The 15,687-nt window shown below is 38.9% G+C and overlaps 1 protein-coding gene across 1 annotated transcript; it reads left to right on the forward strand.

Annotated features, from left to right (window-relative positions):
- The first annotated feature begins 5,845 nt into the window (after positions 1-5,845).
- On the forward strand, positions 5,846-14,450 carry LOC140235130 (membrane-associated progesterone receptor component 1-like). Its single transcript, XM_072315169.1, has 3 exons — positions 5,846-6,209; positions 12,654-12,809; positions 13,607-14,450. The coding sequence occupies exons 1-3, from the start codon at positions 5,936-5,938 to the stop codon at positions 13,708-13,710; spliced, it is 534 nt and encodes a 177-aa protein (XP_072171270.1). The 5' UTR covers positions 5,846-5,935; the 3' UTR covers positions 13,711-14,450.
- Positions 14,451-15,687: the final 1,237 nt, after the last annotated feature.

Raw genomic sequence — 15,687 nt, forward strand, 5'->3', positions numbered from 1 at the left:
TGTAGGTAACCGCCGCGGCACACGCCGCGGCTATATTTAGCCCTGTGCGCGCTGCCTGGCTGCGCCTATGCAAACCTACCACCACCACATACAGCGGCAGGAGAGTGCCAATGCAATACCAGCATGCAGCATAGCAGCAGACGGCTACGTAGACACTTCTTACACAGTTAGGTCTATGCATCACCAGTATCACATCCATATTTAAACGAACGGCACCCGGTAACAATATAGACATTAAGTTTGTCTGAAGTGGACTGGAAACGTGTCACTGTCAATTCCATTTTCGCCATTGCAGTCATCACAATTTAGGAGAATAGGTAAGATTTTTAGTTTTAATGTGGTTTTATCTCATTTTTAGATGATCGACAGTCGTTGGTACAAAATCAAGTTAGATTCATCACTCAGTTTTCGTTTTCAGTCAGTGATTAACCTTAATTTAACGGTTAGCTAAATCCTAACGTTAATGTTTTAGATCTAATTTGATGGAAGCTGCTATCTTGTGTAATGTTTACGAGGTGCAGTAGATCCAGATCTAACAATAACATGTTAGGCCTAACACTTTACAATTAGAGATTTGGCATAGCAATGGCCCATGGGGGTACGCGCCCCGGAGACCGCGCCGCCAGGCGCCACACTGTGTGTGGCGGCTGTCGCAGTTAGGGCTAGCCCGAACAGACGCCGTGCGGGCCCGGAGCATGGCTGTCACGTTTTTACAGCGACTGGGCCGGGCTAAGTTACTTGGCTAGGCCTGCATATGTAACGTTTATGCCTATTAAAAATAGAGTCTGCTAACTCCGAAACACAGCCCGAACGCTGAACGCAAAGATAACTGTGTACAAGGAGCGCCCCGGGGTAAGGTCTACTAGGCCTACCGGTAACCGTTCTGCATGCAATAACTTTTGTTCTATAAGTTATAACTGTCATTGTTAACGGTAGAGCCAATAGAGGTCTGTCTACAGCCCAGTAGGCCTAACTTTTAGGTCAAAATCTCTTCAATATGTTTTCAGGCTTGTTCTAAGTAAGGAGTCACGTCATGTAATGCCGTGTTCTGTTTATCGAATTATAGCATGACTTTGTTTTATTAACGCGGTGTAGGTCTATTGTTTCTTTCAATTCATATGTCAGGGAAGTGGACACACCAACAAGCACAGAAACCAGGGAACAAGAAACTCCGGCCGGGACGATGAAGCAGAACGTACATGTTTGGGAAAAAGGTAGACTCTACATTGATCAGAGAGACAGCCTGTGACAGACCATTGACAACATCGGCCAGAACCGTATGCTTAACACTAGCCAAGAATGAGCTGGGCGGCCACAAGAATTCATCGATCAGAATGAGAGCCCGGGATAGCCCATTTACAGCATCAGCCAGAACCCGGGCCTGGTCTAGTCGAGAATGAGGTGTGTGGCTAAGACGATACATCGATCAGAATGACAGCCCGTGATAGCCCGTTGACAGCATCAAACAGAACCCTTGGCTAGTCAAGAATGATCTGGGTGACCAAAAGAATACATCGATCAGAATGACAATTTTAGCCCGAAAGCCCGTTGACAGCCATCGACCAGAAACCTACGCTAGCCAAGAATGAGCTGAGTCAAAGAAAAAACACTGATCCTGCCAGAGAAAACCTTTGAGAAATATGTAGATAGGGTAGGTAAGTCCATTTGCATTGACTTATAGTGTATTTTATAGCTGCTCTTTCAGAATCTGCCGTCAACCAAATATTCATGTCAGGCGACTTTTTGTTGGTTTGTGTGATGGAGGGTCACATATGTTTTGTTATGATCCCAATACAGTATTTGAAGAGTTTGTTCGCAAAAACCGTTAAGTCCATTTTTGAAGATTTTGAAGTACGGTCTCTGTCATAAAGTACAAAATAATACCTTTTAAATGATATATTGGTCACTACATATAAAGGTACATTTTTAAAGTTATGGTCAAAAGAAGCAAAGATTTTTTTTTATTATTCTCTTTATTTTTCTTGACCTTTAATCGCAAATATCTCCATTTGGCAACTATGGACTTATCGGTTTTTGCAAACAAACTCTTCATTTGCAACTTACAATGTACCAGTGATAATGTTTCACTATAATTTGCATTTAACAGCTTTGAATCAACTGTATGGGGGGGGGGGGGTAGACGTAATGAGATCAGACCAGATGCCACTCTGAGAAGTGGAGTCATTCATAGTTCTAAACTTTAAAAGCACAAACGGAAAATGCTCTTTATACTTCTCCAGTCATTGTGTGGTCGGTTTCTGCACACTTTTAAAGTTTGCACCTAGACTAGTAAAACTTATTGCATTTATACCCACGCAGGAATTACGTATTGTGTAGAGAATTGAAGATTATGATATTTATTTCAAAGCACTGATGCACCTCTTGTCACCAGTTAATAATAATTGCTTTTGCAGACATACAAAATGTACATGTACGTGGTGGTGGTGTTTAAAAGACTGTTGGCAAATTTGGTGAACAAAATGACAAATGCTAACAACATATTATTGTCATAGGCAGGTTACATGACAGCAAATTCAAACCTCAGCTTTTGGCCTGCATCATATATAGTTTACTCTAATGAATTTGTTGCTCTGCTTTAAAAAAAAAAAAAAAAAATGTAAATTTTTATTGATTCCAAATGTTACATATTTTAGATCATGGTTGAGGAATTTTGTTCATTCATGCTTGTGAAACTGTGTGGGTGTGGTATCCTAGCTCTTTTCCCCTTGGGATTCTTATTATCCTTCACATTATACACATTGTGTTCTTTTCTTTTTTTGGGGTGTGTGTGTGTGTGTGTGTGTGTTTTCGTAGGACATGCTGTAAATTGTCAGAAGTCATGATTAACCTGAATTGATACTCTTCTTGTATTTGCAGTTGTATAGATGTGTCTGTGGTGCTTTCAAATTGCAGAACAACAACAAAAAAGGTCACTCGTATACAAACAAAGATAAGTTAATTCAAGTACTCGACGTTATGAATGTGAAGTGAAGAAGTGTAAAGCTTATCCTATCCCAAGTATCATACCAGCAATATAATGTATGTTTTCTGTGACAATACCAAAGGTCCTGTTTAATGGAATTGTTTTCCTGCCCTTTGTAGTTGCTTTTAGGACAAGTATGCTTTAAAAGAAAAAAAAGAACAACAACACCGAACAAACTAGCAAACATGTGGAAAAAGTTCCTCATACTACTTAAGTAATGTACTTGACTTCTGCCTGTCTTAAGACTGACACAATTACTGTATCTCATCCATGCAGGAATTATTTCACAGAGAATTAGAAATTTTGTTATGTGTTTCAAAAGCCTGATGTACCTCTTGCTATTTCATATCATCTGTACAGAGATGTGTGATGGTGTTTCAAGAACTGCTCGGTACACAAATGACAAATATTGTTGAAAAAGAATTAGTGAACAAATGAAAATATTTTGTTAAGAATATTTGACAGATTATAACAATAGTCATGACAAATACAAACCTCACCTTTAGATTGTAAAAGTTAAGGTGAATAAATACATTTCTGCGAATTTGTGAAAGAGCAAATTTCTATGGTTTTCAATTATTGAGTAATGTTTCATGAAAAAAATATTGGTGAATGTCATGTACATGTATTCATGCTTGTGAAACTGTGTGTGCATGAGTGTGTTATCCTTGCTCTTTTTTTTTTTCCAGTGTCAATGATAATGTATGACATGCTAATGTATTGCTAATATACATGTTTTGAACGTATGTTTGACTGATGAGATGAAATTCAGATGAATTCATTTCATTTCAAATGAGTTTGTGATGCACATTTTCAATGCAGATAGGTAATGTACCTTTAAGAATGGTGCCAGTGAAGCACCTTACCAGCACTGCATGTGAAACACACCAAAAATACACAGACATCAATTCACATACTACATTCTAAGAAAAAAGAAAAAGGTTCTTTTGAGCACCATTAAATGGTTCTCAGCACTGTCACAATAGCGACACCTTTTTTGGAGCCTGTGAGAACCTTTTTTAAATGGTGCCTGTCAGCACCTTTTAACATTGGTGCCCATTAGAACCTTTTCCAATGAAATGGTTCCCGTGAGCACCTTTTGAAAAGAGTCAAAAAGGTGCCCATCTTTAGTCAAAAAGGTGCCCATGGGCACCTTTTAAATGGTACTCACGAGCACCATTTTATCGGGAAAAAGGTTCTAATGGGCACCTTTTGCAAAAGGTGCCGACAAGCACCATTTCAAAAAGGTTCTCACGAGCACCTAAAAGGGTGTCGCTATTGTGACAGTGCTGAGAACCATTTAATGGTGCTCAAAAGAACCTTTTTTTCTAAGAGTGTAGCCTCGCGTCCTTTGTCGAGTGCTCCCCATAAAGCATACTTTTAGTAAACCCTTTCATTTTCATTTTCTTCTAAGCTTTCTAGCAATATAAGAATATTTTTTATTACTCGAACAATGCGATCATACACGTTTCAGACTAAAACCGAATGGCAAAGTGAAAGGGGCTCACCAATTGCATGCTGGCGCTGACCCATGATAGATATAGTAGCCTATGCACGCAACGCATCCTGCGGCTCATCCGCATTATGAAATCTTAGAGGTAATTGCCTATCCCAAGATGGTGAACGAGTACTAGCATACTTAGTAACACTTTATAGTGACTTTATACCATGAACATTTCCAACAGTTGGCGGCTCATTAATAATGGGTTAACCGTAGAGAAGCAGCTTTCAACGTCGAGTATCATTTCAATTTTGAGCGCTCGGTCGCTTCGCTCCCAAGCGCATAAGTAAGTTTCTGAAAGGATATTATTGATGGAAAATTCCACTTTCTGGTTTTTGACATTGATACAAGCAATTTTTGTTGTTAAGGAAACATGACTTCCACAGTGATATTGACAGTGAGAGAAAGGAAAGAGAGTAAAAAGGAAAGAGAAGAATAGTTTTCATAAAAATGATATGATCATAGTCCTTTGCAGTGATATCTTACTATGTTTAATTCCCTAGAATTTATTTTTAAATGCTCTATAAACGCGACTTTTATACTCTGTTTTGCAAAATGTCCCTGACCGTGGGGGGGGGGGGGGCGGGGAATCCCCTCCAGATCCAACACTTTTCCCCCGCTTACTCTCTCGCCGAGGATCTCACACTCACATAAAAAACAACAACAACATAAAAGTAAAAAACAAACAACGAACAACAACAAACAAACAAGGCAAAACACAAGTGAAACAAAACTACAAACACAAGTGTACTATAAACTAGAAGACAGTTTCGGAGCGCTAACATACTTTATCATCACATTTTGACGTTCAGCTTTGACGTTCAGGGTGTGTGGGGCACCTATTCAGACATGGTTGATTTCGAAATCTCGCTTACATCTTCGTTCGGAATCCGCGCGCGCGTTTACTATGCACCGTTACTTGACCGTGTACCGTGTACTGTAACTGTCGCTTCGCATGTGGATGTATGCGTGTGTAACGCTCTCCTCTCTCCTATGTAGTAATGTAATGATCATCCACATATCGTGCGATCTCGCTGAAACATACGATATCAGGCGGGGTTACACAGTAGTCTACACGCGCTACCTTTGAGCAATCGTTCTGCGCCAGCAGCGCGAGCGCAGCGTGAAACTGCAGCAGACGCCGCGGTTACATACTCAACCATTGCTCGTAAATCCTGCATACAGTTGTACGTAATTTCTGCACATCGCACGTAGATAGATCACACCATACGAGATATCCCTCCACGTTATACCACCACACAAGCTGTGTACTTTACTGTGTACGTCCGCCGCCGCGCCGCGTACAAAATCAATCGCATTTGATTTTTAACTGTTGTACACGTAAACTTTTGGAGGTTGAGAATGACTGAGTGGTGAATACACCTCGCCGAGGTATCGTACGAAGGTATATATATTTTTATAACACAATCCGACGCAAAAGAAAACCTACCATGGCACTGGAGGAACTTATGAGAGAGCTATTTTTGAACCCTATCAACCTTGCTTTACTCTCAGTCTGTGGTTTTTTGCTGTACAAGATCGTCAGAGGCAACCGGGCACCACCTGAACCACCACAGCCTCCGACGCTCCCGAAGATGAAGCGTCGAGATTTCCAAATGTCTGAACTGAAAGAATATGACGGTGTCAAGAACGACGGTAGAATTCTTATTGCAGTAAACGGCAAAGTTTTTGATGTCACGAGAGGAAAAAGATTTTATGGCCCAGGTTTGTATATTCTGCATAGTTTGTCTAACAATCTGCCTTGCATGATTAATAATTTTCACCATGGCACCATGGGCTGCATGCTGGGACAAATCCCTGGCCTGGGGCTGGCTGGGTGGATCTAACGCTAGAAGTATGTTAACAATAGTAGAGCCCAATATTAACGTTACAGAATACAGGGTCTATACTATATACCCTTATCGTTGTGATACATTGATCATGTGGTTCTGTTGAGTGTGTAGGCATTCTGTAGTAAACAACTTTCTAATTTTGTCGTTAACGGAGCTAGTCATATAGTCATAGACCTAGTAACAAAAAGGAATTAGAAATTCATCAAATATTGTCATCATTAAATTCACTTTTCCATACACGCTGCTTCCCCAATCTGTCAACACTGAGAGATGTTAAACAGTGGCGGATCCAGAGGGAAGCGGACCGGGCGGGCGCCCCCTCTTCATTTTTTGTTAAAACACACACAAAAAAAAAAAAAAATGGGGGCGTGCGCCCTCCCTTGCTTTAATTTTGTATCAAAATTGTAAAGGCACCTCCCCTTTATGGAAGTCCAAGATCTGCCCCTGTAACAAATGTTAAAAATAATGTTAGACATCTAGTTTTTGTAACCCTGAGAAACCTGATGTTTGTGGTATTTAAAATGTAATTTACACTAACCAGTTGCTTGCAGCATCTGAACTGAAGTTCACCTTGTTAACAATAACAGATTTTGATGTGTATAAAGTCTACTTTAACTTTCTCCCATATTGTGATCGGACTTTGTGGACGTTTTTATTGTAGACCCTCTTCTACCATGTTAAACAAGGAAAAGTTGTGTACTACGTTGAGGATGGACTGATTTTGCTACAACATGCATTTCCCATAGACACTTGCCTGAGTATATTCAGGACTCCTCCTCAATGGATTAATAAAAGATCTTTATATTTATAGAAAAATCTATTGTACATAGGTGATTTTAATCATTGAGATATTGACAGGAAGAGCAGGCAGCAGTTTAGTACTAGTAGCCTAATGTCAACTCTTATTCATTGTTGAACAAATTTTCTGAACTGGAACTACCGGTACTGATTTTTCAGCATCATCTCGAGTGTATTGCCATCACTGAAGCTTGTGCAGAGAATTCACTCTTTTCCATGCTGCTTCCCCAGTCTGTCAACACTGAAAGATATGATAGTTTTTGTAACCTTCACAAAGCTGGAGTCCATGGTGTACATATTAGGCCCGTTCACAAACAACGAAAATCGAAAATTCAATCGCGATCCAAATTTCGATTTTTTTTTCGACCGTTCATACACAGGGAATAATCGCACTTCGCAGCAAGGGAAGAACGATCAGTGGCCAAACTGCGCATGCGCGAATCTTGCATGACCGAAGACTGACCCCGCCGCAGTCCCAATAGAGTTTCGCACGCGCTACGAACGATGGGATTAAAAATACCGATTTCCGAATCTCGATCGCGCTCACACACACGACGCTTGGCAAAATAATCGCGATTATTCTGAAAAATCGCACTAATAGTGCGAGTTGGATCGCGATAAGGATCGCGGTAATTAGTGAGATTTTTCTGTCCACACTGGAAAAAATTTCGAAATTTTGATCGCGATAAGAAAATCGATTTTTAAATCGCACTTTTTCCCTTGTGTGTGAACGGGCCTATTGACCATATTAACCCATTGAGGACAAGTCCAGAGTATACTCAGGCAGGTGTCTATGGGAAATATGTGTTGTACTAGCAAAATTAGTCTGTCCTCAATGGGTTTAAGCATTCACTTTGAATGCAGCATCTGAAGTTCACCTTGTTACAGATTTTGACAATTTAAGTAAAACTGTGTTGTATTTTTACTTTCTCCAAATATATTTTAATTGTGATTGGAGGTTTTTATTGTAGCCCTCAGATCTTCTACCATGTTAAACAAGGAAAAGTTGTGCAAGTTGATAAAAGACCTTTATTTAAAGAAAGAACATCAATCTCATGTATTTATAGCAGTAGGTGATTTTAATTATCAAGATACAGTGTATTGACAGAACAGGAAGGAGTCCAGGGGCCTATCAACTCTAGTTCATTAGTGAACAAATTTTCTGAACTGGAACTACAGGTTTTTCAGCATCAGTAAATATTCTAAAGAGAATGGGAGATGCTACTAAACACAAAACAACAACATAACAATCACCACACTGAATTGTCATCACTAACGCTTGTGCAAAGAATTCACCTTTTCCCTTTTCCACTACTTCCCTGCTGTCAACATTGAAAGATATGATAGTTTTTGTAACCTTGAGAAACCTGATGTCTATGGTGCTATTGTCTACACCAAGCTGTTGCTTATGACATCTGAAGTTCACCTTGTTACAGATTTTGATGAGGCAGTGTGTGTACTTATGACTTCTCCAAATCAGTTTTGATTGGAGGTTATTGTAGCCCATCTTCTGCGGTGTTAGACAAGGAAAAGTTGTGCAAATTGGTAAGAGATCTGCATTTATGGAGAGAACTTCACATACTTGTTAGTAGTACGTAGTAGGTGATTACAATTACCCAGATATTGACTGATCCGACTGTTAGTTTACAGACTTTTGTGATGATCACCCAGTACAGCAGTTCTTGATAGCAACTTAGGATGCATTTCTCACTCAGCATATTCTGCAGCCAGCTACAGTGTAGGTACAGAGAAGGCGAGAAATCAAATGTTCTTGATTTAGTTTTTACAGATTGTGATATCAGTACAACTACCTTCATCACCTTCAAAAGAGTAACCAAGTTTGCCTTCTGACTGATTTGCTTTTTGAATATGAGCAAGCTGTGGAGCATAAGCAGCCAGCCTTTGATTTTAGCAAAGGGTGTTGTGATGATATGAGACAGGAATTGGCAAATTATCAAAGTTTGGTTGAGCATGTGACTAACAAGACATGTATTGAAGCATGGCCTGGGAGATTATGACAAAGAGGCTAACTGAATGTAAGGAAAATGGTATACCAAAGATGGTGTTGAAGACATATGAGGACAAACGTATTTACTTAAAACATGAAGCTGATCAAATTTCCGAGAAAAAACAAACAATCAGACTATGGGAAGAGATATGTGAGCACCCAGAATATATAAATGACTATTTTGCCTTTGCCTGCAAATGCAATTTCCTCCGACAGATGACAAGAATATGTGCAGTGATTTTGAGGAATGATTTGCCTCAGAAGATAGAACGAGTCCCAAAGACTATGTGAACTATTGATACAAAAAAGTCAATGATTAAGCTGTACACAAATTGTGTGGGGGATTCTCAAACTATATTTAATCCGAGTCAGGCCAGCTTTCCCACCCTATGGATCCCCATTCTACTGGGTCTTTAAAAGTATGGGGCCCTTGAGTAAATTTGCATTTGGGACGGGTGGAAGAAATAGTATAAATTAAATGCATTGAAGAGATAAATGTTTAAACAGTAAAGTGCACTTGCATTCTACTCTGGACTTCAGTTACCATTTGTAATTATGGCTTTGTGTTTGTCACACACAGGAATATATATTTTTAATCTAAGTCCTAGACAGTACGCAGTGGTTTTTTACTGTTTCTGTTTATCATGACTCCTTACTACATACAATTGAACATGTATCGTATGGGTGTTTCCGAAGGAGGAGGAAATATGTTTTGTTTTAGCCCCTTGCTGTTCCTATAATTGTTTGTTTTAGTAACAGAATTTTAAATGCCTGAACTGCTAGATTTGCATTGCATATTGCCAACACAATTTAGAAGAGTGGCTTTCCAGTTTCTCTTATCGACTGACAATTTTTTGTAAATGTCTTTTTGATTTTTAGCAGATTTAATGTAGGCATGTCTGTCTAGTGTTTCTCCAAGGTAAGATATGCAGTGATCTGAAAATTCAAAGGTACCAATATAATGATGATAAAATTATAATTTCTGCAGTAAAATACCCCTGGGGACTTGATGAGGTTTTAAAATGAATATTCAGCAACCAGACCAACCATTGCAACACAGATTGCACTCCAATGTAAACTTTGCTAAATGCATTATGCTGATCAATCACACACTGTTTCAAGATTTCCAGCACCAGTAGAGGGGGTTCAAAGGTACAACTGTATTTATCTCCAACCACAGCCGAAAATAGCGTGATCATCTCCATAGCCTGATCACCCATAATGTCATTGCTCCCAGAGCAAACAATTTATCTTGAGTTTGCCTGCAGGATTTGTCACAGATTCTTGCCTCTCCTTAATTTTCTGATCAGAGAGTAGGCTCTCGCGGATGACCTTTGTACTTTCTTTGACTGGAGGTGTTCAAGAATTTCATGAGTAATTGAATTCTAGAATTGCCTTGTATTGTGTACGAATGAAGTTGTGCATCATGTGCTATTCAGTTATGTGTTACATGTACATTGTACCTGACCCAGGCATAGGGGGCTAATTTGACTACCATGACAAGACCAAAGTTATATACATTGTTGCTCTCAAGAGAAACTGGGTGGGAGATATTAGTACAGTGGCCCCTGCTTAATCGAGAGGGTTGATAGACAAACTTCTGTCCCATTTAAACCTGATTCTTGCTTGGGTGGTGGCTGGTATTGGCCTGTGCGAATCACCCTTCATGAAATTGAATATGTGGGCTTTGCAAAAAACAAAACAAAACAAAACAAAACAAACATGCTCACCTGTATTTAAAATCAATGAAACTGTACCAACAAGTATACGTGTGCTACAACCTACGACACCCAAAAACTTAACAGCAATAAAAGGAATGATACAACAGTGTTTAACTTTGGAAAATGTCATTGCTAGAACAAACCTTATTCATTTGTTCTGTATGATAATCCTCTTATCAGCTTAACATTGCAACGTACATAAAAAGTCACAATGCTTATGACCCTTAATGGCAACAGTCATCACTTGCCTAGTGGAAGGGCCCTAGCAAGTTTACATTGGGCAAGCCTTGGGGCCCTTCTCCTAGGCAGGCAACAAAATATGAAGCCCTGCTATTAAACCTTAACATGTTGATAGTTGCACCATTACATTGAACAACAAGCAGAGTGTGAAAGGTTGCAACAAACCCTTTTTTTCCTCATTGGTTCGTCGGTTTACCAATTAGCCTAGAGCTCTCTCTCTGTGTCTATCACACACAAAACAATACACTACACATACATTTTGTACAGACGTGCTGAAGTGAAGTAAAAAAATGCGAAGTCCAGGCAATTTTTCATAATATCACATCATGTAGTACATAAATTGACAGCTCCATGTTTATATTTGTGGAATTTATTGTGATCTTTGAGGACAGAAACCAGTACTATGACTGTAAAACCTAAATCAAATTGTAATACTGAACAAGGATGATAAAATATGGTAGCAGCTTCATCAGAAGAATGCATGAATAAGAGGCTCACCAAAAGAATTGGTGAATAGGAGGCTCACATATTTCAGAAATGTAACAATGTAATTCCATTACAATACCGCTTGCTTAATAAGGTCACCTGTGTAGAATTTATGCTTGCTTTCTTCTTTTGTTCTGCTTCCTTGAGCACCCACTCATGCATCCTTAGGGTGAAGTAACTGTACACAGCCCAGGGCTGTGAAGCTGCTACTTTTATACCATCATCCTTGTTCATTGTGATTTGTTATAAATCTTGAAAACATTCTTGTTCCTTATCCCTATCACTATTAATTCTGAAACTCTGTACCCAGTACAGTTGTATAACCAATTTCTAGTTGTTCAAATGTAAAAGTTTGAAAATCACACAGAGTTCTCCTTTTTAACAGGTGAGCAACCACTATTTGGATCAGACGTAGATATTTTGTATAGAATGTTGCTAAACATCGTAGGATTCTCATTTAAATGCACTAACCTGAGGAAGCCTTAAATTATGTGATAATCCATGACATCTCATTTTAGTGCCGAAGGTTATCACTGTATCCCTTCAAAATATCTAGTGGCGTCTTGTATTTCAACATAACTTTGACGTGTGAACGCTCCCATTTTTTTTTTCTTCTCTTCTTCTTTGAGTGAAGTTGAACACATGATTGTTAATGTTTGAAGTGTTTGTCAAACAATCTTAGTGTTTGATGCACCTACTTGTACTAGTACCGTGGTAGTATGTTGAATGTATACAGATATGCATGTAAATACACATGTATGTACTACTTTGAATGGCCCTGGTTAACCCATTTCTAATAAGATTGCACATTTGAGGGCAGTTTAGTGTGAAAGTGTACATTGATCCTTTATGTGCTTTTAGTGCTGATTGGCTGAGAAAATCCTACAGCATTGGACACACATGCCCAAAGTCTTCGGCACCGAAAGGGCTGAAGTTATGTACATGTGTCGGTAACCAGAGAATGTGAAGACAAAGGTGATACATACAATGTGCACATTAAATCTTAAACCCAAACAAAACCTTCTTATCTTTACCATTTTTCCACTTCTGCTGTTTTCCACAGATGGCCCCTATGGTGTGTTTGCTGGTCACGATGCCTCCAGAGCCCTGGCGACCTTCTCGTTGGACAAGGACACTCTGAAGGATGAGTTCGATGACCTCACAGATCTCACGTCCGAGCAGCGGGACAGCGTACGAGAATGGGAAATGCAGTTTACAGGTATGGACTCCCATGTCCGGTCAGAGTGTGTGGCAGACATAAAAAAATACCTAGGAACAGAGTTAACAGTGAGGTCAGCCATTATGTAACCCCTGGATGTAGACTTCAGTGTACATTATATCTGCCTTTGGCCGTAATTCACATGAATGTGCTTACCAGACATTACAGCCATATATTAGAGGGAAATATACCAGTAAATTACACCCCATTTTTTACCCCATGCATTGTTTTCAGCTAGAATTTTTCATCGTGACATTGACAGTTTGAACGACTCAGTTGTCTACTCTACTACTGAATTGCATGGGTATCAAATTCACTCACAATGACGCTAGGGCACATAATTGTGCATGCTCATTAATATGTGCAGGGATCCGGCATTGTCCAAATGCTGGAAATCAAAAGCTCAAGGAGAAGCCTGGCTGCTAATTTGAAATACAGGAGATGATTTGAATTGAAACCAGGATATGACATCAAATGCTCAGGTACATTACAACAAAGCATGTTGAAAGGTATTGCCTTATGCAAGAACTCTTTATCAGTCGCAAGTGACTTCCATGTATGAAATCAGATAAAACCTGTCTAAAAGGGCACCTGCGCATAGCATTTAATTCCATTAAAGCCCCCCTGGATAAGCATCTTCAAATTCCTGTACATAGCAACCTATATGTCATGACCACCTGTTTGAACAGTGTAGTTGTCTTCATTAAAGTCGGTCTTGATCTACAAGTATTGATGGATTATGACTGTGCATCAGGTTGATAATAAGATTCAATGCATTTGAATTTGAATTCTTGCAGAGAAGTATGACTACATCGGGAAGCTCTTGAAACCTGGTGAGGAACCGACAGACTACTCGGACGAGGAGGAGTCAGCCCAAGAGACAGATAAGAAGGAGAATTGAAATCGCTCGGACCAGAATCCATCAGTGGAGGAATCATATGTTGATTGCGGATGTGTCATAATTGTAAATATCACATTTCTTTTCTGTCGGTCGTTTGAGATACTGAAAGATCCGTGCTTGGATGCATGTTCATGTTTGTTCAGACGCCGTAGGAGTGTAAAGGAAGTCTGTATCCAATGCTGTCTGTTTTTCAGAACATGATATTGATGTTTTGAAGACAGATTTGTGCAGGAATTATCTCCTTTTGATAGAAAAGTGTTAATCACTCCACGTTGTATTTTTGGAAGAGGGTCCAAGAGTTCATGCTATCCTGGATTTGCACAGGAAATGCGGTAATTCCTCAAGTTTTGATTTGCTCTATATTTTTTTAATGTCATTCATTTTTTATTGATTTCTGTAAAAATGCCAGCGAGAGCCATACTCTGTCAGCAAGCTTCAAGATCATTTTCAAGTAGTTATTTGTTACGCACACACCTCTTCAAAAAAAGAAAAAAAGAATCTGTCTCAGCCATAGTACACATTATCTCTTCAAGCATCTAGCAGGTTGATATGCCTTTGTGCTCATGGTTATTGGTTTTTATTTCTTTTTGAAAGCCTTCAGAAGTGGAAGCCATGTACAAATGATCAGTTTAGGTTTGGATGGTGTTACAAATAAGAGCAAACTGAAATGAGATTAGCATGACGAAATTGACATGCTGTGAAGCAAGGAGAGGAGCATTACGTATGAATGTATGGGTTGATTAAAAAAAAAAACAGTGGTCTGTGATCATTTAAGCTTAAACAGTAAATTGATGTAGATATGAGATTCATTGAAGTTACTCAAAATCGGGTGAATATTGACTTTGGTGTCATTTTGTTGGTTTAATTACAGACATCTGTATGTTTTGACTGATGATGATGGTCACAGTGTGTGGCATTGGAATGTCATGAACAAATTGCAGGTATGATTTCATGAAAGCTATGTTAAAATTTGATAAAAACAATGCCACTGCACACAGAGGTCAAGTCAGATTATGATATCTAGCAGATAAGTAAGGGGGGAAAAAAAAGAGGAAGGACAGTAGTGTAAGAAAGAAACTAGAAGATTAGCACATAGCATTACAGTAGATAATACCTAGCATTAGAAAATGCCCTAAATTCCTCTTAGTTTAAAATCACGTTAATGTTTATAAGTGTTATCCAGGTTGAATCTAGTATTAAAAAAGAAAAAAGCCTTAAAGGGCCCTAAGGGTCTGTTTGTGTGGAAAGATATCGATGAAGCAAAGTGCAAATATTATACAGTTGAGGTTTCCGTGGTTATTGTGGTTGACTGCACCATGCCAACCTCCATTCACCAAGACATTTCATCATGGAGAATTTATCCCAAAGAGAAAGAGAGGTACTCTTGGAATTATGACAGTTGAAGAAGACATGGTTAATTTTACAAATTAGTCAGGAGTGTTAAGAAAGAAAGAAAGGTGGAAAGAAGGGATTCCTTGAGATAGTCAATATGGAGGCCGTTCAGCTGTCGTGGCATCCTCATTTTTTTTTTTTTTTTTTTCATTTTTACACAGCCTCTTGGTCTTAGCCATTGTGATGTTGATTGTAGAAACCTCTTGACATTATGTTTAAAGAATGATACTTTTAGTGATTTTACATTTTCTGAAAGGAGGGTTTCTCCAGGGTCATGTTCATGATAAGAATTGATGAAATTTGTTCAAGGACTCTTGGTAAAGGAGACATTCTTACAAGGTAAATTGGCATTTTTAGGCCATTTTGTGCTTGAGTAAATGGGCTTATGTCTGTATATTAAAGAGCAAGGATGCGACTATTTAATCAGGGATTATTTTACATGATATAAGCAGTTAAATCATATCTAGTGTACAGTATAAGGTCATGAAAGATGCAGAGAATAGTGATTAGAATGTATCTTTCATGAACTATAAATTGCAAGACTAAACAAAGGATGCTTCCAGTTTGTACAAAAATAAGGAAAAA

Source organism: Diadema setosum, chromosome 11, assembly GCF_964275005.1.
Source record: "Diadema setosum chromosome 11, eeDiaSeto1, whole genome shotgun sequence".
Taxonomy (NCBI): Eukaryota; Metazoa; Echinodermata; class Echinoidea; order Diadematoida; family Diadematidae; genus Diadema; species Diadema setosum.